Consider the following 25,709-nt stretch of genomic DNA (forward strand, 5'->3'; position numbering starts at 1 on the left):
GTATTAGCACACAGTATATACATTGTGTTTGGATCCTTCGTATGGGAGGCAGGGTAGAAAGTCCTCCCCGTACCCTGGTCAGTTTTGCTTATGCTTTATCCACACCACTGCCAAATTTCTTTTTGTAACTACTGAATTATATTTGATTGCATTATTATTTTATGCCTCAATTAAAATTGCTGCTAAATTTTAAATCTTGTGGTTTATTAAATTGGACATATAGGGACCAAATTTATAACAACAGTCACTCAGAAGCATGCTTTAAATGGTGGCAGAACAATGATGCTAAAGTGCCATCATTTCAGTCAGACTAGCAGTGAAAGCCATGGGGACTGTCACTGATGGTGGTTCCCATCGAACAAGAGTCCTGTCTCCTTTCTTCTTTTGCCAGTCTAGTTGTGCCTTTCCCCTTGCCTCATCTTACTTCCTGCTTGCCCTGTGAGATCAGGAAGGAAATGACAAAAAGTAGAATCTAGAAAAGTGCACTGAATGGAAAACCAGCTCTACTCAGCCAGAGTACAGGTACTCTTTCACAGAGATCTATCTGTAGCTTGCCTGTGACAGGCCATCAACAAATGTTTAGGAGACAACATGAGAGGCTGGAGCGTCACATGTTCTGTGGAAGTAATTCCGTAGATTGGAGTGTCTTTGTCATCCTTTCTTCCTTAAGACAGTCTTTCCTTGAGGGGCAGACCTGCAGATGGTCACATTTGTCACTGACGGTCACCTGGTGGTAAGGCACTTTAAAGAGAGAGATCACACACCACTGATAGTGATTGACAGTATCACAGAACAGTTGAGGTGGAAAGAGGCCATAGGAGGTCATCTGGTCCAAACCCAAATCCAGCTGTTTCATCACTGAAAGAGAATATGGGTGGAAGCCTCCTTATTTTGCTGTTTTGTCTAATGGTCTTAAATTACTGGATAGATGCATTAGATAAGTGCCCCATCAGTGGGAGATGTCTTGACTGAACCAAAACTCAGGGAACACTTTAGCATAAAAAACATTGAAGCAGCATTGTACTCAATAACTCTAATTCTCCCTAGCATCTATTTACTTTTTCTGACCCAAAATCCATCCTATCAAACCAGTTCCCAACTTTTTACATCTTAAAGATCTGTCCCAACATCACTGTACTGTCCAGGTAGCTGTTTCAATTGTATCTTCCTTTCAGAGTTTCTTTCCTCATGCATCTAAAAAACCCCATTCATTTGGCAGAAATATGGTGATTTTTTAATGATAAAATTGGAATGAATGACTATGCCAATGTCAACATTATGTAGAGAGGAGTACCAAGAAAGAAGAGCAGTGTAAGATCAGGGTTGGAGGGGTGATTTCAGGTAGCTTTACACCATTGCAATTCATTCCAAAATGTTGGCATGTGTATCACAGGGAAGTTCACATGGCTGTTCCTGCTCTGCAGGAACTCCTGAGTGAGTTTTTTTGAGGCTGTGGAGTAGAGCTATAACTCTGTCTCTTTCTCATGGAGAACAAAAGTAAAAGTATGAAAACAAGCAATGATTGATGCAGAGAGAGGGTTTGCAGAGATGCCTTTGAATTACAGCACCTTCCCAAGTCTGAATTCATACCCAAAATAAATCATAAATTATTATTTCTCACACAAGTTTCTTGTAGCTTGTTTTGTGGCATGTTCCTCAGGAAGAATAAAAGTACCCCTTTGATTTGATACAACTTCCCCACCTATGAATTATATATAAGCAAAATTGTACTTTCTTCTTCAGAAGAAGAATTATCAGCTAACAGAAAAGTCAATTTTAATTTATAAAATTAACTGCCATTAGCCATGAAGGGCACCTAAGGAAAGTGGCTCCTCTTCATCTCTCAAATACTGTAATTAAAGGTAAGGCTGTTTTCTTAAATGTCATTGTAGCATAATTGCATATGAGCTGCTCTACCTGCAGTAATGACTGCTGTGCACATTGGTCCTGAAATAAACTCCCTCTAAGCAGTTCCTAAAGCTTCTAAACAGCTGCTGAACTCAGACCACATGGAGTTTTCATAACTGTGGGACTTTAGGTACTGCAATTTTAGTGAGCCACCTTTGTTAAAATCTGATGTATTGCGCTATGAAAACTTTACTTTAGAAATTAGCAGATGTCAGTCATTAGACCGACATCTTTATTTTTAGGAACAATTTATGGATAGTTGTGTTAATTTGAACTGTGGCATCATTTCTTAATCTTGTTTGCATCAATATTCAAAATGTAGTAATTTAATGATTTTCCTGTGAATTTTCATATGCATCTTTAAAACATCCATTGTTGCTAGGTGCATGATGCCTCCACTTCCCACCCCATCCACGTATTTCAGTCTTCCTTCCAGCTAGCATGGTGAAACTCCTGGCTTTGTATTGTCTGTTGTGGGAGATGTAAAGAAAATGGGCAGAAGAAGACAGAAGTGTGATATGTTTGCTTGCAGCTGTTTTTGGTTGCCTGTCAACCTACATTTAAACACACAATTGAGGGTTAGTTGTTGTCCCACTGATGGTCTGGCAACATGGTTAAACACAGCTAAACTTTCCATTCTTTTGTCTGCAACTGGCTGGTTTATTATGGCTTGTATTTGCTGTTCATCAAACACATATAATTTATATATGTTCCTTTTCTGGGTTAAATACAGGTGTCCCATCCACCTTCATCAAAATGGGTAAAATTTTATTCCAAATAATTGATATGTTGGGATTCCACATTTAATTTGGTCTTTGCTCAGATTTGTTTTGATTGTTTTATTTGAAGGCCATGCAGTCTTTGGTCTTGTATACGAAGGCCATGCAGTCTTTGGTCTTGTATACTTGTAATCAGTTCCATCAACCTATTATTTCTGTGTACTTCTCTAATTTCTTCACCTACAGCTAGTGTTTCTGAAATCTGTACTAATTGACAGCATATGGACCTTACAGCTACCATCCCAAGAGTCTCCTAGTGTCATGTTAACCTAAAAATCAGCCATCCCACAGGTAACACATGCACCCACAACTTGAAAGCAAGTAACAGGAAACTCAGTTCTGTTGCAGTATGTGAAAAGCACCAGACTGTGGGGCTGTTGGCTGTCCCAGGGATCTTGCAGACTCTGCAAAGAGAAGGATAAATCCTCATTTTTTGCTCTTGCCTCAGGATACAAATGTAAACATATATTTTCACAGGCAAGCACATAGTCTGGGCAGCATCTAGGACGAATTGTCTGTTTTATAATAATAAACCAGCCTAATATAATATGCAAAAAATTGTGTTGCATACAGTTTGGTTAATTAGATAAGTTTCAAGAGGTCTTGCTTGTGAAAATAAAAAAAAATTGGGGCTGAAAATTCACTCTACAGTTAATGATGCTGTTATTTGTCACTGGCACACTTCTAGTCTTATTCTGTTGAACATTTTATTGCTTGTGCCACTGTAAATGTCTGTTTATTGTGTAAGCCTTATGCTTTTGTTCTTTTTCATACTCTCAAAAAGATAATGTGTTCACATATACCCATAATCTTGTACACTGGCTTTCTCAGCCTTTCAGAAACATCTTAAGAAGCCTCTTTAAATCTACAGTGATCCTCAAATGAGCAGTAAATTGGCCGAAGTCAGAAGCCTATTGCTGATCTTGCAGCAGTTTTTCCTGCATTTGCTCCTGTATTATCCACTGTCTGTATTATCTACAGTTTTAACAAACTGAATCTCAATGTATCTGTTAATTCTTTCTTTAAGCATTCCACTTTCAGGTGGGAGTGACCTCCCTGTTGACAGATAGTGAACATCAACTCTATCTTCATTAACGTAGGAATTGCCACCAAACCACTTATCTTTGTATGATTTGCTTATCATGCATGCAGACCTAACATTTCAGACCTAACTTAACTGTTTTTCAAAGTTTTTTCAAAGTTTCTTGGGAGTAAAAAATAAAAAGTAACTTGTCACGGACCAGGACAGTTACTGAATCCTGTCACATTTCATTCTGCACTGCAATTAGCAACAATACAAAAGTTGCCCTCATCATGTGGTGTTTTATCCTTTGCTGGACAAAATATGAAATTCCATTGGTAAGGATTAACCTCTATCAGCTCTATGAAGAGATATGTTCATGACATCAGGCAATACTTATGAATGAAAATGCTATGTCTGCACATAGTAGCTCAAAAAACCCTTGCTATATTATGGCTAGATGGTTGTCATTTTTATAAGGTTAAACTGATTGGAAAAAAAAAAAAAAAAAAAAAAAACAAACTTAAAACTGCTTTTGCAAGAAATCAGAAACGTCCAGCTTTATTTTCCAGCTGCTAGTCCCTACTTTTCGTTGAAACTTCCTTGTTGCAGTGAAAACTCCCAAGGTTGTCTTGTGGCTTTTTCTTCTATGAGTTAATTTTCTTTTCTCTGTGTTCATCAGCTAAATTCATAAATGTTCGTGCACTGACACATCACCCAGGATGTCACCATGTATTGATTTGGAGACCAGCAGCAGCTATTTGTGGTGGCACGGGATAAACAGGAGGAGCAAAGGATTTCATCAAAAGCAAGCAACAATCAGCTGCTTTCAAAAGCTTCTTGCAACAATGTACTGGATGTACATGTTGTCTTAAATATCTGCCTAAGATTAACAATTCAAACAGAGGCTTGGTAAAGGGAGACCACTCTTAGATCACATTATACTCAAGAGTGTATAGTTTAACTGGAAGTGTAGCAGTGAAATGGGAGTTTATTCAGAGATATTCATCAGATAAAGGACATTCTGCAGAATAGTATTTCCAGTAGGACCAAAGCCAATATGATCTGTTACACACTGTTCACTGCTGGTGTAGGAAAAAAAAGCATAATTTCAGAGAAGTCTTCTGCATTTTTGGTCCTTTTTGTTGAATGATGAGACGTGAAAGAGGTTTTTTGTTGTTTTTTTTTTTTTTTTCCTGGGTACCCATCCAGCTAGTAAGATAGTCTGGCTAATATAAATTATCAGTGGTAGATCTGTGCAAGGTAAGTGTTCTACATGGACACAGAGCAAGCATGACAAGCATGGCTGTCAGCTGAATTGCTTTTAGCCCTTTTTTAACCCTCTTGTCACACAAGGGCAATCTACCTATGTAGTATCTTATAATTTCTGTATAAAAATACATTCTGTGTATTTTTGGTGTAACACCTTCAAAAGACTCTCAAAATAAAAGTAATATGTCTACTTGTTCTAGGTTGACTGTATGATGCCTTTATCCCCAATCATCTGCCCTGTTTATGTTGAATAATAAGTTCTACACCTTTAAGACTTGTTCCAGGAGTGAAAGACGGGGGGAAGAAGCGCGGAGTTTGTTTTCAAGAACTGCACTCCCTCCTCCACATTCCTGCTCCTGGACTGAGTGTCTGCTGATGGACAGACAACGACACAGAGCTCTCCTTCTTTTCCTAGTTAGTTTTAGCTAGCTGAGGCAAAGAAGTTCCCTGGACTGTGTTTTTTTCCCTTTCTCTGGAGCTGCTCTGGATGAACACCAGGAGAGCAGCAGTGCCGGTGGCCCAGTGGCTGGGCCTGGGCCGCAGCATTTCCAGTGCCGGAGGGACTGATCAGAGACTGAGTGAGCCCAGCTGCAACCCAGGGGATCTTTCTGAGTTTGTCTCTCTCTTGGAGTGGCAAGAAGTTTTATTGTTTAATATTGTTTAAATTTGCTTGTTTAATAAACAGGGTTTTTTTTTTCCACTTTTTCTCCAAAGAGGTATCTTTCCCGAACTGGTTGTGGGGAGGGACCAATTGAATCTACTTTCCTGAAGGAACCCTTTTGGGGCTCTTCCCCCAAATTTGCCCTGAACCAGGACACTACTGAAATGTAGCAGTGGAAATACTGCTTTTGTTCTGCAAGAATCATGTTACTGTATGTTAGCAAATTTAAACTCCATTAAAAAAAAAAAAAAGAGGAACTGATTTGCAATAAGCATTATATTGAGTCATATAAGTCTTCTAAAAGTAGATTTATGATTTACAATTTCCAAGCATTCTCATGGGAATTCCGTACTTGCAACAGTGATTATTTTAATCAAAGCTGATGATGTTTTTTCAGGCTTATTTTCCTTTCATTTGGTGCCTTTCAGTTTCCAAGTTATTACTGGTCTGTGTAATTTTCTCAAGCAAATGGGTTTTTTATATCAGTCTTTGTGTTCTTAGAAAGCAGAAGAAAGAAGTCTGACAGGCCACTTGTGGGATTTATTATCACTGATGCCTAATATTTAACTGTAGGTATATAGTAATGAGTGAGAGTCTGGTTACTCTGAAATGACACACAGAGGGAAATACAGACATCTGGATTTTCTGCTTTTAATTTTGCTTATTAAGAGAAAAATACCTTATTTCTCTTTTTCTTCATCAGTATATAAATTATTGCTTGATCTTGCACTACACATATCAAGATATTTTATGTTATGTTTGTGTCAGAAGTCACAGGGCTGCTGAAAATGAATGAAAACATGAAATATGGAAAGCAGATGTACCAACTCTCTGGCTTCTTAGCCACAGGCATCTTTCAAGCTCCACCTGCATCCCATAACCAGCTGGAGTTTCCACAAAGCAAGATCAGCCCAGACCATTTTGCAAATGGAACACTAGCAATGTATTTGTTGTTTCCCAAAGATTCCCCTTCCTACAGCTTTCTGGATTATGCTCTATGTGTTTTTTGCTTCTAATTATTCAGAGATTTTGTTGTATTAGTAATTTTTAGAGATGAATATTGAATATCTAAGAACTGAGGGAAAGGAATTTTTAGTTCATTACAATTTTTTAAATGTTGTTTTATATGAATATATTCAGATTCAAAAGTCTTCAAAATATTTTTGGGGAAAAAATATTGCTGCTTTTAAAGCACCTCTGGTGAAGCCCCTGATTTTTTTTTTTAAAGGAAGATGAAACTATATTCTACAGTAACAGACTAGTAAAAATCTCCAGTCCTTATGTCTTGGCACACATGAAATCTTCTTCAAAAGGATATTAAGATTGCAAATAAAGTAATCAAAAAGTTAATTGCAACAAAAGTTAATTACAACATGGCCAAATTAAGTTGACTGTAGAACTTTAATTTGCATTGTGGTGCTATTATGACATGATAACCAGCAGTTTCTGCTACAAGGTTCTTTCTTTCATTCAGTACATAAAAAGGCAGTGCTCTCTGAGTGACTAATCAGCCAGTGGGATTTCAATCCTGACTGCATCCCCAAGCCTTATCCACTACATAGTCAAATACTTCTTTCAAGACAGAATTGTTAACCTCTTTATAGATTTTTCTATACTTCCTCCCTTACAATGTGTGAATGCTACATAAGGACTAAAACATTTATAAGTGCATTGTGATGTGAAGACAATTTTTATCCTTACTTTACAGGGATGATGGCACAATGAGATTAAATTGGAAAATACCCACTAATTTTGTGTATTTGATCTATTATACCCAAGAACTCTGTTTTGGAGAGTTCAGCATTTGTGGACAGTTTGTGGGGTCAGGCCAGCGCTCTGTGACTACACTTGCAGCTGGTCCTGCTCAGCATTTCTGCAAACTTGATGGTGGGGTCTCGAGTCAGAAGTCCCATAAATGAGGAACCCACAGTAAGAGACCACCTGTGAAAGTTTGCTCAAAGGGACTTGCCTCTCATCATTTGGGAACTCTGTGGTAGAAGCAGGCTCAGAACCCAAACCCACTTCTCCAGGGTAGCATTCAGCTGCTCTAACTTTGAGAGCATCCTCGCCCTTCCTTGTTCACCAGACAGTTTATAACTTCTGCAACAGATGCAACAGGGTTTCTGCGTGTGATAGTCTCATTTACTGAGCAGAACCACTCACTATTAGGGCAAAATTTATTCCATGTACATTAAAAAATAAGGGCCTTCAAAGGAAAATGTTAAAATATAAAGCCATGGAGGAGGAAAGGGAGATTATTATGTTTTGATTTGATATTTTCTGCCTTTTGAGTATCCCCATATTCTCCTGGAAGAGGATCCCTCATGCCTCACTTTCAGATGCTTTAGTTAACAAAAATAACATTTGGAAAAAACCTAACATAAAAAAAAAATTCCCTTCAGTCTGCCACCTGCACCTCCACCATTTGAGTTAACTGCTGAGGTGATAGCAATAGGAGATTGCTGTCCTCTTGCTTCACTGAAGAATTTCACCAATATTTGCTGCAGCAGGGAAGTATTCTGAGTCCAGATAAAATCTTGGCTTTCACTGTAGTCTTGGGAGATTGGGAGTGGAAAGATGGCATTAGTCCTTCCCCCTCCATTTACTCCCTTCTTCACTTATCTTTCAAAGTTCAGTCTTCTTTTCCACTGTGTTTGGCTTCTATTCTTCTTGCCCCCTCAATTCAAGATATATTGGTCCAAGCTTCTCATCCCCAATCCCATGCTCTTCAGTCAGGCCTCACAAAATTAGTGCTGATTCCTATATGAATCTCAGCCTTTATTTTATCTTCTTGTCAAACAGGCACCAATCCTCTCTTCTCAAATCCTGGTTAAATCACCTTCTGCCACATTTCCCCACGATTCCACTGACCACTTGAGTTCAGAGCCAGTGTCTGTGCAGTCACCTCCCAATTACAATGACCTCAGCCTTAATTCCCAGCATCTCCTGCTTCTCTCATTATCAGTTGCAGTTTCCTTCTGGGTGTCCTACACAGCAATCCTTGCTACTGTTCTGGCACTGCTTTCTCCCAGATTTATCCCTTCTCCTGCCTGTGTTCCAGTCAAACTCATCCTGTGAGGTTTCAGCACTGTCCAGGTGTCAGTAGAAGATAAAGTTGATCTGAAAGAGCAGAAAAAAACCAAGTTCTTGAACTATGAGTGAACTGCGAGTGTTTATTTAACTGTACTGTGACCAAGACATTTCCTGCATCCAAGCAACAGCATAAATAGAGAGTCTTAAAGAAGATGTTTTTTAGGACAAGGACATTCTACTTCCCATGCATTTAAGTTAACACTGAGCAAATGTTTAATGTGAGACACGCAGTGGCATAAAAACATAACACCTACTCCATTATTTCTGTCATTATTTGTGTTTACAGACCTTTTTCAATGTATATTTAGACTAAACCCAAGTTGTTATAAGTCCCTGATGAGGGATGGAGTAAAGTTTGACCTCTTAGGGTGTGCATGTGAAATATGTAATGTTGGTGTTGCACTTAATTTTACTGAATAGGTGCTGTATTCCCTGAATCTGAAAGTTGTTCAATACATTTTTAAAGAGGTAATGTTAAGAGCTTGGCTTAAAATTAGATAAGTATGGCAGGTGAGAAATATAATGTGATTTGAAGATTGATGTGGCATGTTTGTCATTCTCCTGTGAGGTATTGTGTTAACAATGTAACTTGCAGGCTGCATTGTCTGGAATCCTGTTTATATTTTTTTTCTGGAAGGTGCTTGACATCTTTTTGGGGAGCTATAATGCAAAGCATTTCCTCTTACCACTCATTAATCAGGAGCTCAGCTTGCCCAGGCATGTTAAGCACCTGATCAGTTTTAAGTTAAAATATGCTTCCAATTACATGTGAATTTAAGATTATAGCTGAATGTTTTCTAGAACTCGGTCCCTTGCTCTAAATATTTTTGAAGTGATCTTTAAAAAAGTCTCTATAAATCAAAACCTCTCCTTCCTGTATTGAAGATTTTAATGTATGACTGAATTATGCACTTGACTGCCTAACAGCTTAATAACAAGTCATGATCCTTAGCTTCTCAAGGATTCCTTGTCTTGATTTTTAAATTATTTTAAATTTTCTTGTGTATCTGCCTTTAGTAGATACATCCCATAAAACGCAAGTGAGCTAAACTCACTGAGATCCCGTAGATGTGGTTTTGGGGAATTCCATGGAGGACATTTTCAGGACATACCTAAGACAAGGTGTGGTGTAACTTCCAGGCCTCTTGCTTTTTTTGTTGAATCCAATGATAATTTAAAATGCAGGAACCTCAAATGGCATTGGAAAAGCGTGTGAAGCCATTGCTAAATGACAGTTTCATTTGAAATTTAAAATTAAAAACCACTCAGCTTTGGAAAATCCTCTTTCAAAAAAAAGTTCCAGGCCAGGAAACTGTTTTACTGACATGTCTTCCACCTTACTGTCAAGATACAGGATTTCTTTATCATCAGTTTGTAAAAATCCCCAAAGTCTAAGTACTTCTTCAGCCTTTTCCTGATAATATAGGAAGCATAATTTGCTAGTCATAGCACTTTATGCCCACATCACTGTTTGTCTCATCAAAGCATAAAAACCCATTATTTGGGACAGCTGTTTTTCAGTCACATTCAGAGTTTAGTAGTGACAGGAATTCTATTTCTAAAGAATTTCCTTTGCTGTTCTGCAGTTCCTTAAGGTTTTTTTTTTTTTATTCTACAATTCTGGCAGAAATCTGACATCATTCTACTCCTTCAAAGACAGAATATGCTGGGTTCTTGTTTTGTTTTGTTTTTTGTTATATAACAATTACAACACCAAAAATGGCTATTAATAGTTTTTGTATTCTAACTACTTTGACTCGAGAGCATTTGATATATTTTTACATTCACAAGTGAACTTTGTCAACTGGTTACCTCTCACAACTATTTATTACCATCTTTCTCACAGCTTTACAGCTTCCTTCATTCTAGCTGACCTGCTTTCAAGTCTTGACTAATATTTTTCATTTCAGCCCTGTGTGGGAAGATCTGCCCAACTCTCTGGTGGGAGTAAATGTAAATGTCTGTCCTTGAAAATGGAGATTCTGTCAGAGGCTCAAACAGCTCTGCTTTTAGTAGTTGCATGCTTAAATCTTTTCTTAACTTTGTGGTACCAGTCATGTAGTATGGTAGAAACTTCCATGGAGGTGATGTGAAAACGTGATTCCACATTTTCCTTTAAGAGAAAAAATAGGAAAAAAAAATTGGGAAAAATAGGAGAAAAAAAATCTGCTTTGCAGTGGATCTGCCTGGGAAGGGCAGCTGACCTTCCTGTTGCCTGTGCCAGAATTTGGTCCAGCCTGCCAGGGTACCCTATTTATAATTATTTAATACAAAAGTACCTGCAGCAGGAATAGCTGTAGAAAAACTCCTATGTAATATTTCATGCTTTGGTCAAAAGCCCTAAATATTTTCTCTTTATAATTTTGAAGAGGTTAATGCCAATATACAGTTGGTTTTTCTAATTCTTGTTCTTCTGATGAAATCATTAATTTTCTGTAAAAGATGATGCAGAAAACTTATAATTTCCTACTTTTTAAAGTGAAAATTTATTCCTTTTATACTGTTTCACACAATTTCTGCTTATTTTGAAGCTATAAGTGAAATAAACACACTTCATAGGCCTTATGCTATAATCCTGTAGATTGTTGAATTTCATTTCAGGTGGAGGTCAGTTTGTATTCTAAAAGTAATATTGTATTATTTTAATTCATAATGTCAGTATTTTCATTGATAGTACTTGTTATTTCAATCCTCAATGGACTTGGGGATCTCAGGCTGGCCCGTTGATTTACTTCCACCACTTTTTCTTATGGGCATATTCCTCCATTGCTGGTAATTTCCAGGGGATTTAAAGATAATTTAGGACCTGCTTAATGATTAAAGTTGATTTTTCTTCCTGTTCAACAGGAAGTGCTTGTGCATCAACAGATGCAGTGCTTGAATAGATGCTTATGTGGTCTGTGTGCCTGAACTTGGGATGTATGTTGTCTTAAAAATGTTAGAACTCTGTTACATTTATTCTATTTGCTTCTATATGTCTACTACAGGTCTTTAATTCTAAATAGTTGCAGATGTTACAGCAGTTATTATATGTCTCTCTTTCCAGCTTTTCCAGAAACTAACACAATTACTTCTTTCCATTCTTTGTAGCTGAAAGGGCTCTGTCACCTAGACTTAACATTTTTCAACTCTCAGCTTTATGGTTTAGGGGGAATGGAATTTAAATGGAGTGTTGAATTAATCCTGTGTGATTTTAAGTGCCCATCGAATCTGAAAGCATGTTTCTTCCACAAATAGCTCAGTTACTTGGAAAATTGTTAGTTTCTATTTGGCTTCCCCAGTTTCATTATTAAGGGTTATTTAAAAACTGTGTTCTTTCCATCTGCTTTCTTTTTCAGGAAAAGACTTTCAGTTTTATCCTTTATCAGGCTCACCTCCTAATCATCAAATCATAGAATGGTTTGGGTTGGAAAGAGCTAGAGTAGAACTCTTCCCATTATTCATTGTTAGTTTTATGAAATACTGTCATATTATTCCCATCTTGCTCTGATAGTTTTCTGCTGAAGTATTATTGTGTCTTATTTATCCCAATATTTGACAGTACCTCACTATACCTGTAAATTAATCAAAATTATTTGTTCATATTTTACTTCAGAGTCTTCTTTTAGTTAGGGCTGGTTCTTGTTTTTTTTCCCCAATGCACTTTTTGTTATTAGTTCCTTGTGCTTCTGTTGTGGTTTCTGGTTTTATATCTCAACGGAGTTCCCCATCAGAAATTCACTTCCTTTGGTTAAATGAAGCCAAAGAAGAAGCTCCCTGAGAAGCCTTGCTGACATGAGCATTTGGACCAATACACTGGTTCTAGTTGTAAGATGGTCTAGCTTTAGAAGTGGTTTTTCCATTGTAAAGCTGATCTGCCCACTCATGCAACTTCAGCTTCCATGCTGCTCTTCTCATTTTAAGTCCTAGAAGAGGTAATTCCATGCTTTGAATAAACATCTGCAATTATTTATCCAAATGTCTAATTTTATGACTGTAATTATTCAATGGTTCTTAGTGAAATCTATTACAGATCTAATGCTACCCAAATAAATAAATATTAAGGTTGGATCATAACTTACAATCCACATTGAGTTGGCCTCCAATGGGATATGCAAATGTTTCATATTTAGTGGTAAGGAAGTGAGTCTGATGGAGATAATCTCTCATTTTAGGCTTAAAATTAAATTTGTTAAACATTTTCAATATCTTTTGTCTATTTTAAGGTAAAAAGATTCACACATGAGATATACTTGGTGATAATTTTTAGGCAAAGCTCTTTGAAATAATGAGGCCCAGTAAATTACTATAAAGAGCTCTTACGGGAATTTAAATGCCAAAATTACATTCTTTTGGTAACCAACTGCAATGTTTTATAAGGTAGACAAAAAATTAAACCAAATCAGGAATCCAGGGAAGTATGTGCAGCATTAAGGCTGGCACTGCAAGTTTCCCCTTACTGTAGTGAACATAATAGTGGTGTCATCCTCTGTTTGCAGAAATCGTCACTGATCCTTTGGCTTTGGTGTATCTATACCAATTTCCACCGGCTAAAGAAATAATACTACAACTCCATCAATTACAATAAAAGTCTATATTTTGCATTGCAGAGAGTTTCCCATTTGTAGTATTATTTGTAAGGCAAGTGAAACTTTGAAATTATGATACATCCTCATCTTTTGGTATTTGAAATAATAAAAAACCTATGTGATTTTATGTATAGACTGAACTTTTCCAACACAAACGGGAGACTTTTAAAGTCAGTTTCATAATCTGATTTGCTAATATGATATAACGCTATAATTGTTTTTTGTTGGTTTTTATGTTTCCCTTTCAGTTTGTTTGGGGTATTTTTGTATGTGTTTGCATGTATATGTTCCATACTAAATTATCTGACCAAAATCATGGTAAACAATAGTACCGAGGCTAGTAAAAATCTGCATTTATTTCCTTTTTTGTGTTTGTTTGGAGGTTTGATTCTAGTTGTTTTGTTCGATATTTTTAAAGGCAAGTTTTCTTCATATTCCAGGGCTGGGAATGTGAATTCAGGGATTTTCTGAGTTCACAAATTTCAAGTTCAGACTGCAGACTCATTCACTGTGAGGTATTAATGCCTAGATTATCATTGCATACTACATGTAAAAAAAGAGGCCTCTCCATGTGTTGATCCCTGTTCTTCCTGCATAGAGCAAAGGCTTCATCCTTGCTGCAAGAAACTTTCCAGTTTCTTGTGAGCCTTGAATGGAGCATAATGGCAGAGATTTTGAAGTTCACTGGTCAGCATGGTTAGACTCAGGAGGTAGCACAGCCATGTGATCCCTCAACTTTTCCACTTGCAGGGAGACAATATCTGTGGTGGTGTAATTATTGTAAATCTACATGTGGATTCAAGGCAAAGATTGTTACAGAGCTGCTTGACCGGAAGAGCTGTGGCAAAGGCATCTGACAAGGGCCAGAACAAGTATGGAAACACAGAAAATCTCTGTGGCTGTCACATTCAGGATATTTTTTATGAAGTGCTCTCTGTTTTGAGGGGTCTATTTGGGCAGTTAAAAATTTCCTGATGTTGAAAAAACTTCAAGCAATCTACAAATGCTGGGTGAGAAAACTTGCCATTTCAAGTTTTAAATTTCTTTAGGAAGGACAAGACTTGTTTTTAGTCTGTATATGAACAATGCCTCATTCAAGAATCTTTATGCTTTCTCAAACTCTCTGATAGGTGCTGTAGTCCACTATTTAGTTCTGGGTTTTATTCAGGTGTGAAAATGCTTCTACTGTACCATCACAGTGAGGTATCCTTTAAGACAAGCAGAGATAGAAGAAAGTTCTAAAACTTAAACAATAATTCTGTTCTTTGAAGTTTATTTTTAAAACATGGAGGAAGGAGAATAGCTTGATGTTGTGGTTTCTAACAGATACTTAAATTTTTTTATCAGGCACATCAATTGTTTGAGACATTAAGATGTGAAGAGTAAGTCTCTTTCTCAGACTTCTATCTGGAATCCATCCTCCCATTCAATGCAGAAATCAAACGAGGCTTTCTCCTCTAATAGTATGACTTAGTAGAGGTCCTCGTGCTGCCAGTCTTGGCTGCCCTGTGATGTGTTGAGGAGTGAGCAGTGAATGTCAGCTGACACTCAGTCCTCAGCTGCACCTTCCTCTGCCTCTTCTGAACACTTACAGGGAGGTGGGCTGGGCTCTTGCTCTAAGGCTGTGTTGGGCCAAAGAGTCAATGCACAAATGGGCATTGACTCCCCTACAAGGCAACATTGGCTCTTGTTCTTATGCTGTGTGTTTGTGACATGTATGGCACTCTCCCATTTCCTCTGAAAACAAACCTTTTGCTGGCCTGCCTTCTGGTGTAGCCTCTCATATGAAACAAGAACTTTCTGACAGAGCAATTTGATTTGGTAAGATGGATCATTTTAGTGGTGGTAAAACCATTAGCTTTCCTCTCTTGACCTTCATCCTCTTTTACTGTGCCCAGCCAGCAGCTACACACCCTCAGCACTGCTTGTGCACTTTGGTAATTTAACTTAACTTACTGCTATAATATATTGTGTTTCTGATTTGGGTATTGGGAAGCAAAGAAGATAAACATTAAAACCTTTTTCCTTCCCCTTTCCCAGGCTCAACTGCACTCCAGACATATCTCCTCCCCTCTTGTTATCTCCACAGGTTATACTCAGTTCCTTTAGTGAGGCAATAAGTGGCATAGGGGTTTGGGGTCAAGACATTGTGGTTTCTCTCTGCTGCTCCTTGTTTCTCACCCTTTTCTTCCATGGCTGCTTCCTTCTTACTAATTTCCTCTACTCTACTATGGTCACTCTGGAGGCCACAATCTCTTTAGTGTTGCGGCTGCTCAATTATGGAGAACCTCCAAGACCTCTGGCTTTGCTTTTCCCTCATTCCCTTATTTCTCTCCTTGTCACATTCCCCCCTTGTCCCCTCTGTTATAGGCCCAAGTCAGACCAGAGAAGTGGTGCAAAATAGAACCTGAAGTTCAAAAAAAGATGTACATATATTAATGTATTTCACAAAAAAAAAAAAAAAAAAAAAAAAAAAAAGATATCCTGAAAAAGATATCCTGATATCCTGGTGCAAATTGGCAGCAGAAATGGTTGATGGATTCAAATTGCTTTAATTGAGGTTTCATTGAGCTTTCATAACCAGGCTAGTTCTTGACTAGGTTCTTGGTTGAGAGAATATAAACAAATAATTTAAGAGGTAATTACTTTTTTACAACAGTTTTGTGGCATTTGCTGAGGAAATTCTTCAAAATGTACTTCTGAAAGACTTGGCTGGAAAGAGCTACGGCACAGACTAGATTTTGTCAGCAATAAGAAGCACTGAGTTGAAAACCAGAGAGTTCTGCTCTTGTAGGATGCAACAGCATGTCTTGGAGCAGCTCAAAAAGTGTTTGGCAGATCATCAACTACAGCTTGTCTGAGTCTGTACTGAATGAATGCTGCAGTCAATGTTTTAGAGCTAGGCATGGGTTACAAACATGAGCTTTGAAGCAAAACTCTGAAATTCCTTCAACCTCTTCTTTTTAGATCTAGTCTGGTCCACTTCTTACACTGAACTAACAAGAAGGTTCAGATAAAAGCTCAACATCCACTGCAGTCCATGTGGGACAGATGAGGGATGTAGGGTTTTGCCTTAGATTGACCCTACCAAGATACCAGTGACAGATTTGTTAGAAGGTGCCATAGACAAAAGGAATCTCTCCCAGTGCTTAAAAAACACGTTTTGGACAATATTTAAAACATTTAATTTTATTTAAATCCATACAAATCACCCTCTTTTGTGCAGAATGAAGGGACATGCCAGCAGTTTACTATACCTATACTCTCAAAAAAATCCCTAGGCAAAACACTTCCCTAAAATCAGCTATTTAATGCAGCCCCTTTGCCAGTCCTTTGCTGTGGGAACTCAGTCTTTCTTTCATTTCCAAAACCAGACAGATTCTTGTCTTGTGTGTGGAACTGAATTTCTAGGTAAGTGTCCAGTTTTGGGGGTTTTTTTTGTTGTTTTTATTTTTTGAAGATTACTTAAGGTGTGCCTTTTTCTTCTTTGGCATGAATTCATTGGTGTAAATGGTATGACCATTCAACAGTACCTTGCCTATACTTGTGCTTTTTAGATGTTGCAAAGCATTGAGGTGGCTGTAGATGTTCTGTCAAGATATCAATTTGGAGTCTGAGTTAGAAAAAATCACTTTAAGGGAAGGGAATTACTTAATATTATGGGGAAAATATGTGGGGATCTTTACAAAGCAGATTCCTGTCTTTAATTTCTATAGCCCTGTGCCCCAGGAATCTGTGGCCACCATTGCAACTAAAGGATTGACATTGCCCATTCTGATTTTAGAATAGATTTGGATCTGATGATTCAAATACTTATTGCACTGTACTCAGAGAGAAATATTCCACTGATTTCAGTGAGTTGCTAAGATTTTCCACCATATAGTTGTCAAGATTTAAAAACACTTCTGCAAATTTTGACTGTACCCTATAACATACTTACCTGAGGCAAAATTCCCAGTTTGGAATGTTTATGGTTAATGTTGGATAAAATTCTTCCTCAGTAATATTTATGTATCTTATCTCTCCTTTGTATTTTGAAACATAATGCACAATAATCAAGTATTTAATATGTAAAATACTGGTATATTGATTATCATGTCTACAGCTTTGAAATAATAATGTAAATTATAATGGGGGACAAAAATCTGCAAGGCAACAAAACCTGATTATGGTTTTCTTTAAGAAATATAAATTAAAGAGGAGGTACTAAAGATATGTTTCTGAGTGATATTGTTCATGTTAAACTGGCTGAAAATGTGTAAATTTACACTGTTTATTAAACAGTCCCAGATTTGCTTCTGGGACTCACAATTAGTCTGAGCATTTATGTATGTTCATATACAGTCATATGCTCATCTATATTAGAAAAAAACTCTAAACTTGTTTCAACTGGTTGTGAACCAAAGGGACTTAAACACATGCATTTAATGTAGGTCAGTATTTTCTTGGGCAAATTAGAAGTTATGTTGACTAAGACTCAATGTCTAAAATAACACATTTTTACTTTATACTGTCTTTAAAAATGTATTTGCAATTGTGTGGATAATAATATAAAGGTGTAGCATTAAGGAAACTGTAAACTTATTAACAAAAACTAACTTGTATTTTAAAAACTACAATGTCACAAGTATTTAATTTAATTTAAATATAATCTTCTAATAATAAATCCATTTTATCTGTGTTATTAAAAATATTTTACTCTGTAACTAGAAACAATACTGGGTTGTTTCATTTAGTTATTTTAATTAATGCTCAGAGAATTATTATTTGTTTTGAAACATACAATATTAAAAATATTGGTTCTTTTAAACAGGATTCAAGTCTCAATATCTAAACAATGGTAAGTCTACAACACCTATATTCCCTTTCATTGTTGAGTGTTTCAAATATGCTGCAGAAGGCTCTGTCAAACTCAAATTTGTGGGTGTCTTTTGCTTTTTACAATGTGTTCTAAAATCATAATGAACAGTTTTCTGAAAATCTACAATTGTTTCCTATAATGGCATAGTGTAGCATTTTCTCTGCATAACTGCTTCAGAAATTATGTGTCATTATTTTTGTCATGTCAATGTTATTTAAAGATATCTCTGGCTTCATAAACAATATTGCACAGTTGATACAAACATCTCTGTATTACAGACTATAATACTCTCCACCAGCAGTAACACCCTTTATGTAAACACCTTCTGTAAATTAAGGAAATGAACCTTGAAACATTTGACAGAGTGAGTTATGTTGCCTGTGTGAATTGTCCCACTGACCTCCAAAGAGTGAGAACTTTCTCATAATAGTAAAAGGTTATGGTGATCCCTTGGTGCCTGCCAAAATCTGTGCCAGGAAGAGGTGTACTCTATAGCATCACTGTATTTATTTAGGATGAGCTGATTAACAACATTGAAAGAACCAGCCTGGTCTTTTCTGAGTCTTGACAGCAAAATGTTCTTGCAGAGCTTTCCTGACCACGACGTGCTGGGCCAGGCTTTCGAAGATGCTCTAGAAGTGCTGCAGCAGCACTCTGACAGAGAAATGCAGTGTCCACCAGGTAACAAACACCCTTTTTTGTTTCCCAGCTCCTTTTTTACAGGAAAGCACCTTTTGAAACATACAGGTGGAGGACTCGTTCCCCAGAAGTGGATTAATGGGATATCTTGTGAGGATGAAAAGGAGGAAAATTATTTGGAGGGTTTCCACCTGCCCATGAGAACTGCCCAGTGTGGTGAATATCTTCCAGGTCACAGCACAGGGAAACTGTTGGACTGGCCCTATTTACCCTCTTCCCAGCGGCAGCCCAGGTGTATTGAGCTTACTTTTCTTATAGTCAGAGGATACATGACTGTTGTGCAACAGCCTTTTCCAGTTTAAATGTTTTTAACCTCAAAATGCCCTTCTGTTATGCCCTGAATCCCAATGCAAAAGAAAAAAAAAAAGAAAAAAAGACCAGCAAGCAAAATTAATTTCCTCATTTAATTTTTTTGAGCACTAATATATGAACCTTAAATATTTTAATGCAGAAAGGATTGTTTGAGTCTGGATAATTAATAGAAAACTGTTTTTCTTGACTTCAAGAGTTGTATACTTTACAAAACCTACAATGCAAGGAAGCTGTAAATTGTTCTAGTTTTGGCAAGATTTTGGTTACTAAATTGCTATAAAATTTTAAATTTATGCTTTTGTTTTTACACTGTAAGCAGAAATGCAAGGAAAGGAAAATAGGAGGCTACATCACAAACCCTCTAAGCCCAGAAAAAAATACCTGCTGTCTTTTGTGTGAAATGCCTTTCATATCAGGAAGTTGATTTACATATTATCTATTATAAACTGAAATGTAAATAAGACCCGTAGGGCAGTATCTTCAGCTGTTGTTAACAATATTTTGGCTCCACTGCATTTGTAATTTACACATGCTGAAGGATTCATGATATAAAACTACTTGTAATCTTCTTCTTTATATATATATTGTTAGGGCTGGTGGAGTTATTAAACCCTTGCAGTGTTTAGTCTGCCCCCAGCTGCACCCACATTTCCACTTGCAACAGATGTACCCATGCCCTCCAATATCTTCTTCTGATAACCTGCAGTGGGTAATTTTTTCAAATGTCTTTAGTCTGGTGTTGTACTCTCCTTTTAAGCATCACAAGTTCTTGGGTTCCTTCTGTGTCCTTCTTTCAGGCACTGCAGATGTTCTGATGCTCCTTTACTTCATTTACCATTGGAGACTCCGACTTGCATTGTACTGATGGCCTGCAGAACTGCCTGACAGTCCCTTTTCCTTTCTAGGTGTATTTTTATAGTCTATATTTATCCAATTCACTATGTCTCATGGTCTGTATGGCCCTCTGTTATCCAGCAACCAAGGACTTTAATGATGCTACAAAATATCTGACATTTTATCTTTAAAAAATTGCTTTCCATTTTGAGGGCTAACAAAACCAGCCCAAGGGTGTGTGCAGCAGCAGCAGTACAGATTTTGCTGGATAACCTCCTGATTTGGAACATTTTGGCTCTGGACACTTTATTATCTAGAAGGCAGCCACAGGATAAATGCTTTTTGACAGTCCCAGCACCATGTCAAATTATTTGCTGTTATAGCTTTCTTTTTTCCTTCTTCTCTTTTCCTTCTTTCTTTTTTTCCTTCTTTTTTCCTTCTTTTTTTTTGCTCACTTGGTTTTTGCTCCCTCCTCCTAATTCCCAGGTTATAAAAACTGCCTAACTGTGATCAATCACCACCACCACCTCCGAGCAAGTCCCAGTTACTGTCCAGCACCATCTGTGGAGGAGCAAGGGTATAGCTGGAGAAACATGATTGTGAGTGAACTCATTTCCAATAACAGTCAGACATAACGGGGAGACTGGTTGCTTATTTGGGATTTCTGATACAAATTATTATGCTAACACTAACAGAAATTTAGTCTGGCCAGGCATGATTCAGATGAAACTGCCTTGGGAAATATTTGCAAAATGTGATTAATAATGTCTTTTCAGGAGTCAGTTTGCTTTTGATGCTCTTCTGTGGTTCACCACATGACATGACAACTAACAAGCAAACCTACTAGAGAATTAGTTATAAGACAAAACGCTTCTTTGTGTTACCTGTGAACAGGCATAGAACAGCAACTTCCAAAATCTGATGTAGCTTCTGCCACTGTGAGAAAGAACCATGACTTTAATTTCTCCAACAGCAGTTTGTTCTAAAATTTCTGGAAAGACCAGCATTATCTGAGGACAGCTTCAGTTTTTAAAGTCCATATGCACTCTTAAAAGCACTGGTAGTGTGGTCTCCAGGAGTGATGGAAAATTAATATTACAGGGGAGATAATTTCCGAGAAACAGACCCCACAAAAGCCCATTTTTACCCAGCAGATTAACAACAACACAGCATGTGAACTACAGTCTGTAGAGGCTACTGTCCAGGTGGCCCTTGTCTTTTCCTAGCTCTGAAAGTTGCTCCTGCTCTGGTTCCAACAAAAGGGTTGAAGGTCCAGGGTGAAGCAGTTAAGCTGTTTTCCCTTTCAGCTTTTCCTCTGGTAGGCAGCTCTTGCCCCTGGACAAGAATTAGTGCTGCTTGTTAGTGGTTCACTACACTTGAGTGCCTTGGCTGAGAAAAGTCTTCCATGGGTAAGGTGGTGAAAAGTTGCATTTTGAAGGTTTCAGGCAATTAATTACCACAAGTTTCTTTTTATTCAGAGAATGTACTCTATTAGTAACTTTTTATTGTCTTAATTCTTGAAGAACAGTACAGCGGATTTTTATGCAGATGAGACTGTCTACCATACACTGCAGAATGCTCCAGAAAGTCAAGCGATGCATGCTGCTCCTGGCCAGCCAAAAGCAGGGAAAGGTCTGTAAAGGGATCATATCTTGATGTGTAATTCATGTTACTTTAAAAAAATCTCTTGGCAAATCATGCTTTCTCCTTTGCCTATTTTTTTTAAAGTTTCAACAGGAAAAAAAAAGTGAACATTTACTAGTGACTAGGACACAACTGAAGCCAGAGATATGTTTCACTTCAAATAATTTAGGATGAAGTCTGATGCAGTGAAGTAAATCTAGCTATCAATAACATCTTCATCTATTTATACCACTTATTTTATTTCATGCAGCCCAACAAGCAGTGATTTTCTTAAAGGTTTTTTACATACATGAATATTCTTGCACACCAGACTTTATGCCTTTCTTAGTTTGCTTTTCAAATCACCTTTCAGGTTTTGTCACTTCCAGTGTGCAGTTTTATGGCTATTTTTCTGATCCTTCTGCTTGACTTTACTTGAATTGATATCTATTTTGCAAGAATTGGTCGTGTGACATTGTCATTGCAGTACTCCATTTTTTTATTGCATTCATTATTTGGGTTTTTAGTGGTGAGGGACTCAGCATCCTTTCTGTGACTGCTGGATGAGATTTTCACAGCTTCAGCTCTGAGCTGTTGTACCTACTTTTGACCATGAGGCCTTTTCAAGAAGCTTCCTGATTTAGCTGGTTTTTTGAAATCCCTTTTCTCAGCTTTAACCACATGGTGTCAGTTTTTGATGTTGTCTCTGCCCATTGATGCTGAACATTGTGGTCTCTGTTGCTTAATAGCTGCTACTACTACTACTACTACTACTACTAATACTACTACTGCTGCTGCTACTGCTACTGCTACTATACTACTGCTATTGCTACCATAGACTCTTTGGGATGGTGGGAAGAGTAGCCTCTGTTTCTCAGTTTTCTACTTCAGATATCTGAAATACACCATTGCAAATGAAAACCTTTCAAATACAGAAATGTTGCTTTTCCAAGTCTTATCCAGTGTTGCATTGGGGAATTCTACATGTCAGTATCTGCTTTGACCTTCAGTAATTTCTGTACTGTTAAACTTCATTTCCTGTTTCCTATTTCTTTTACTCTACCATTAATCTTTTTTTTCCAGAAGACAACCTGCACATATTTGCAGAGTGATTAACTATTCTTATCGGGTCATTTTGTGTCCTTTTACAGACTTCCTTGTGCCCATGGTGATATTCCTGCCAGAAACTATGATTTGGGAGACTATTTTCACTATACTAAATTAATTTAGTCCTCCTAGTTTCTTGTTGAGACATAAGAGGTTTTCTGTACACTAACGAGCAGTGTGCCTTTTTAGGAATAGATCTGTAGATAAAACCATCAGCACTGAGGGCCCAAATCCTGTGTTCAAAGTGTTTCACAAAATTTTACTTAGGGCAATCTTTAGGCTGGTCATAAGTTCTGAAGGGTACACTGATGTAGATATGCTTTTGGAAAGCAGCTTTTGAGACAGGCTTCCTCTGAAAAGAGTCCAGTTCAGTCACGACAAAACCATTCCATGAGCTGAACTAATGATCAGTGGGGTAGAGGCAGTCAAGAGAGGCACTTCAGAATTTAATTGGATGCATTTCCCTGAGGCAATTAGGTGGCTTCAGGACCATTCAGCACTGAAATCTAATGTAGATGCTCCAAAACACCTTCTGGAGGAACCTGCTTGTCTCCAATCACCTCACAAGAAACTTGAGCAGAAATGACCAATGAACTAAGAGGCCAAAGAGCACTAAATCAAGTGCTGCTGCAGACGTGGCTACATTATCCTTTTCCAGCAGAAATTTAGTCCATAGTAGTCCATGGATTTTCCCTTGGTCTTATTTGTTGTGCTATCAGTTTGTAGGACATTTCATGTTGGAGGGGGCCTAAGGGGGTCACCTACTAACATGTGTCCACTGTGACAAGGCAGTGTCCTTCACTGTTTCCTTTTAAACTTCTTAGTGATCTATATGTATTTCTAGTAGAATATGTACTTCCAGCCACAGGCCCATTTTTACTTAGATTATGAAACTTTATTAATTTTTTTGGAAAGTACCTCTGATTTCAGGCTCTTCTTCTTCCCAGTCTGACTGTTACTTCTCTCCTCTTTCCTTATCACCAGATACAGAGTTACTGTCATCCCTGACAGATGTCTTAGCTTGACCTCAGTGTTCCTTAGCAACTGTCACTTTTCCCCTGTTCCTAGTTTAAAATAGCCACACAAGACAAGACTTTATGAACTTTAGGTGCAGCTGCTTATTTCCACTTCGGTTAAAGTGGAAGATGTTCTTCTGCATAGATTCTCTCTTCTGCAAAATGTTCCTCTTTGTCTGATAATCTTAAATTCTTCCTCCTTACAGCAGCTGCTTGATCACCCTTGGCTTTGGGAAGGGAACTAGAAATACTTCATAGAGGAGAATCCACCAGATCTATGTGAAACTAAATAAGCCTCACTAGGAAACTGAAGTTTAAGAACTGAGCCTGTGGAGAGAAGCACTTAGATAAGTGGCAAATACTTAAGAACCAAGCTTGGTTTTTTCTGCATGGGAATGCAAACTGGAACTTCTACAGATTTTTATCACAGGGTACCAGAAGATCTAGCTTCTTCTTGACTACATGAAGTTTCTGGTTAAAAACTAACCTGTTTTTCCTGCTCACCTACTTACCCTTTTTTATATCAGAGACTACCTTGCATCCCCAAAACATCCCTGAAACAAAGCAAACAAAACTAAGCCATCTCAAAATCTCTGAGTTTTGAATAAACAGGGAAACCATTTATTCAAAAACATTCAGACTGGCTGTCCAGAACCTCTTTCCTGCCCTCTCTGAGGATGTAATTTCCTAATGTGAGTTCCTTGAGTGTGCATCTGCACAGCATGTGTCTAGAAACTGATACTTCTGAGACCTACCACACAGTGAAGTCACCAGATATTTGTCATGATCCCCACATAACCTGCTCTTGATGTGGTAATGACCAAATCCCCTTCTGTCACCACAGATCTGTACACCCTTCAGAACCAGAGTGTGGTACTGATAATGTCAAGGTTGTGGATTTGATCTCTGTATGAGCCATTCACTTAAGAGTTGGAATTGATGATCCTTCTGGGTCCCTTCCCACTCAGACTATCCTGTGATTCTGTGTTGCTCACATCTCTGTGATCCCATTTGCTGTTGCTGGTTTTCCACTGAACAGTTTATAGTGATCTTTTCATTTGGAACAGCATACTAGGTTTAGCTATGCTTTTGCCTGTAAGACCCTTTCCAGGAAAAAGACAACTGCTCATCTTTTAAAAGAAGACCGAGTTCTGTTTTGACCTTTTGTGATTTATTTCTTAATAGGTAGAAAAAAGCTTCGACTATTTGAATACCTCCATGAGACTCTCTATGATCCAGCTATGGCAAGCTGCATCCAATGGGTGGATAAGCCAAATGGTGTCTTCCAGTTTGTCTCCAAAAACAAGGAGAAACTTGCAGAACTGTGGGGAGAAAGAAAGGGAAACCGCAAGATCATGACTTACCAGAAAATGGCCAGAGCACTGAGGAATTATGGAAGAACAGGTGAAATCATTAAGATCCGTAGGAAGCTGACGTACCAGTTCAGTGCTGTTGTTTTAAAGAGACTTGCTCCATCTTATTTCTTGGGAAAAGAAACAATTTATCATCCCTACATTCAGTCTAATCAAGAATATCAGTGTACAGATGACTGGACCAGTTACAATAATTACATGTACAACAATGGTTATGCATTACAGCATGCTAACAGCTAGACTTACCTGTCACATGAACAGGCCTTTGTTATCCAGCAATACTTTCCAGCACAGAAACTCTTCCCTCCATATAGCTTTTCCTTTAAGATCTCATACAAACACATGAAGAGGAAGGGTCAAAAATTATATTGGCCTAGTTTTTTTCCTTTTGAAGTTAGTGATATACAGTCATTGCCTGTTGAAGAAATCTAGCAGCTATAGAACACATTCTGTTCTGCATGATGCTAATCAAAGGAATTATTGTAGTTTCAAGATTATATATTCAAGAATAGGATCAAGGCTTTTGTCTGTTAGTGGACATCAAAGATCCCATTGTGACAACACTCACTGGAAGTTTCATGC

General features: G+C 37.7%; 1 protein-coding gene across 2 annotated transcripts; it reads left to right on the forward strand.

The window, feature by feature from the left end:
* Positions 1-16,611: 16,611 nt before the first annotated feature.
* On the forward strand, positions 16,612-25,505 carry SPIC (Spi-C transcription factor). 2 transcript variants are annotated; one of them, XM_085568912.1, is made up of 6 exons: positions 16,612-16,713; positions 18,116-18,142; positions 18,751-18,844; positions 20,495-20,607; positions 21,532-21,640; positions 24,940-25,505. In XM_085568912.1, the coding sequence occupies exons 2-6, from the start codon at positions 18,140-18,142 to the stop codon at positions 25,365-25,367; spliced, it is 747 nt and encodes a 248-aa protein (XP_085425038.1). In that variant the 5' UTR covers positions 16,612-16,713; positions 18,116-18,139; the 3' UTR covers positions 25,368-25,505. The 2 variants fall into 2 exon arrangements, with proteins under 2 accessions (XP_085425038.1, XP_021392334.1); XM_021536659.3 differs by lacking the exons at positions 16,612-16,713; positions 18,116-18,142 and having other exon boundaries at positions 18,739-18,844.
* The last annotated feature ends 204 nt before the right edge of the window (positions 25,506-25,709 follow it).

This window comes from Lonchura striata, chromosome 1A (genome assembly GCF_050655825.1).
Source record: "Lonchura striata isolate lonStrDom1 chromosome 1A, ASM5065582v1, whole genome shotgun sequence".
Classification (NCBI taxonomy): domain Eukaryota; kingdom Metazoa; phylum Chordata; class Aves; order Passeriformes; family Estrildidae; genus Lonchura; species Lonchura striata.

Bases quoted from the DNA above. Each gene is read 5' to 3' on its own strand.
- SPIC (XM_021536659.3), top strand. From the start codon at position 18,739: ATGTTCTTGCAGAGCTTTCCTGACCACGACGTGCTGGGCCAGGCTTTC. The intron at 20,608-21,531 runs GTGAGTGAACTC...TAATTCTTGAAG, and splicing joins ATAGCTGGAGAAACATGATT to AACAGTACAGCGGATTTTTA. The intron at 21,641-24,939 runs GTCTGTAAAGGG...ATTTCTTAATAG, and splicing joins CCAGCCAAAAGCAGGGAAAG to GTAGAAAAAAGCTTCGACTA.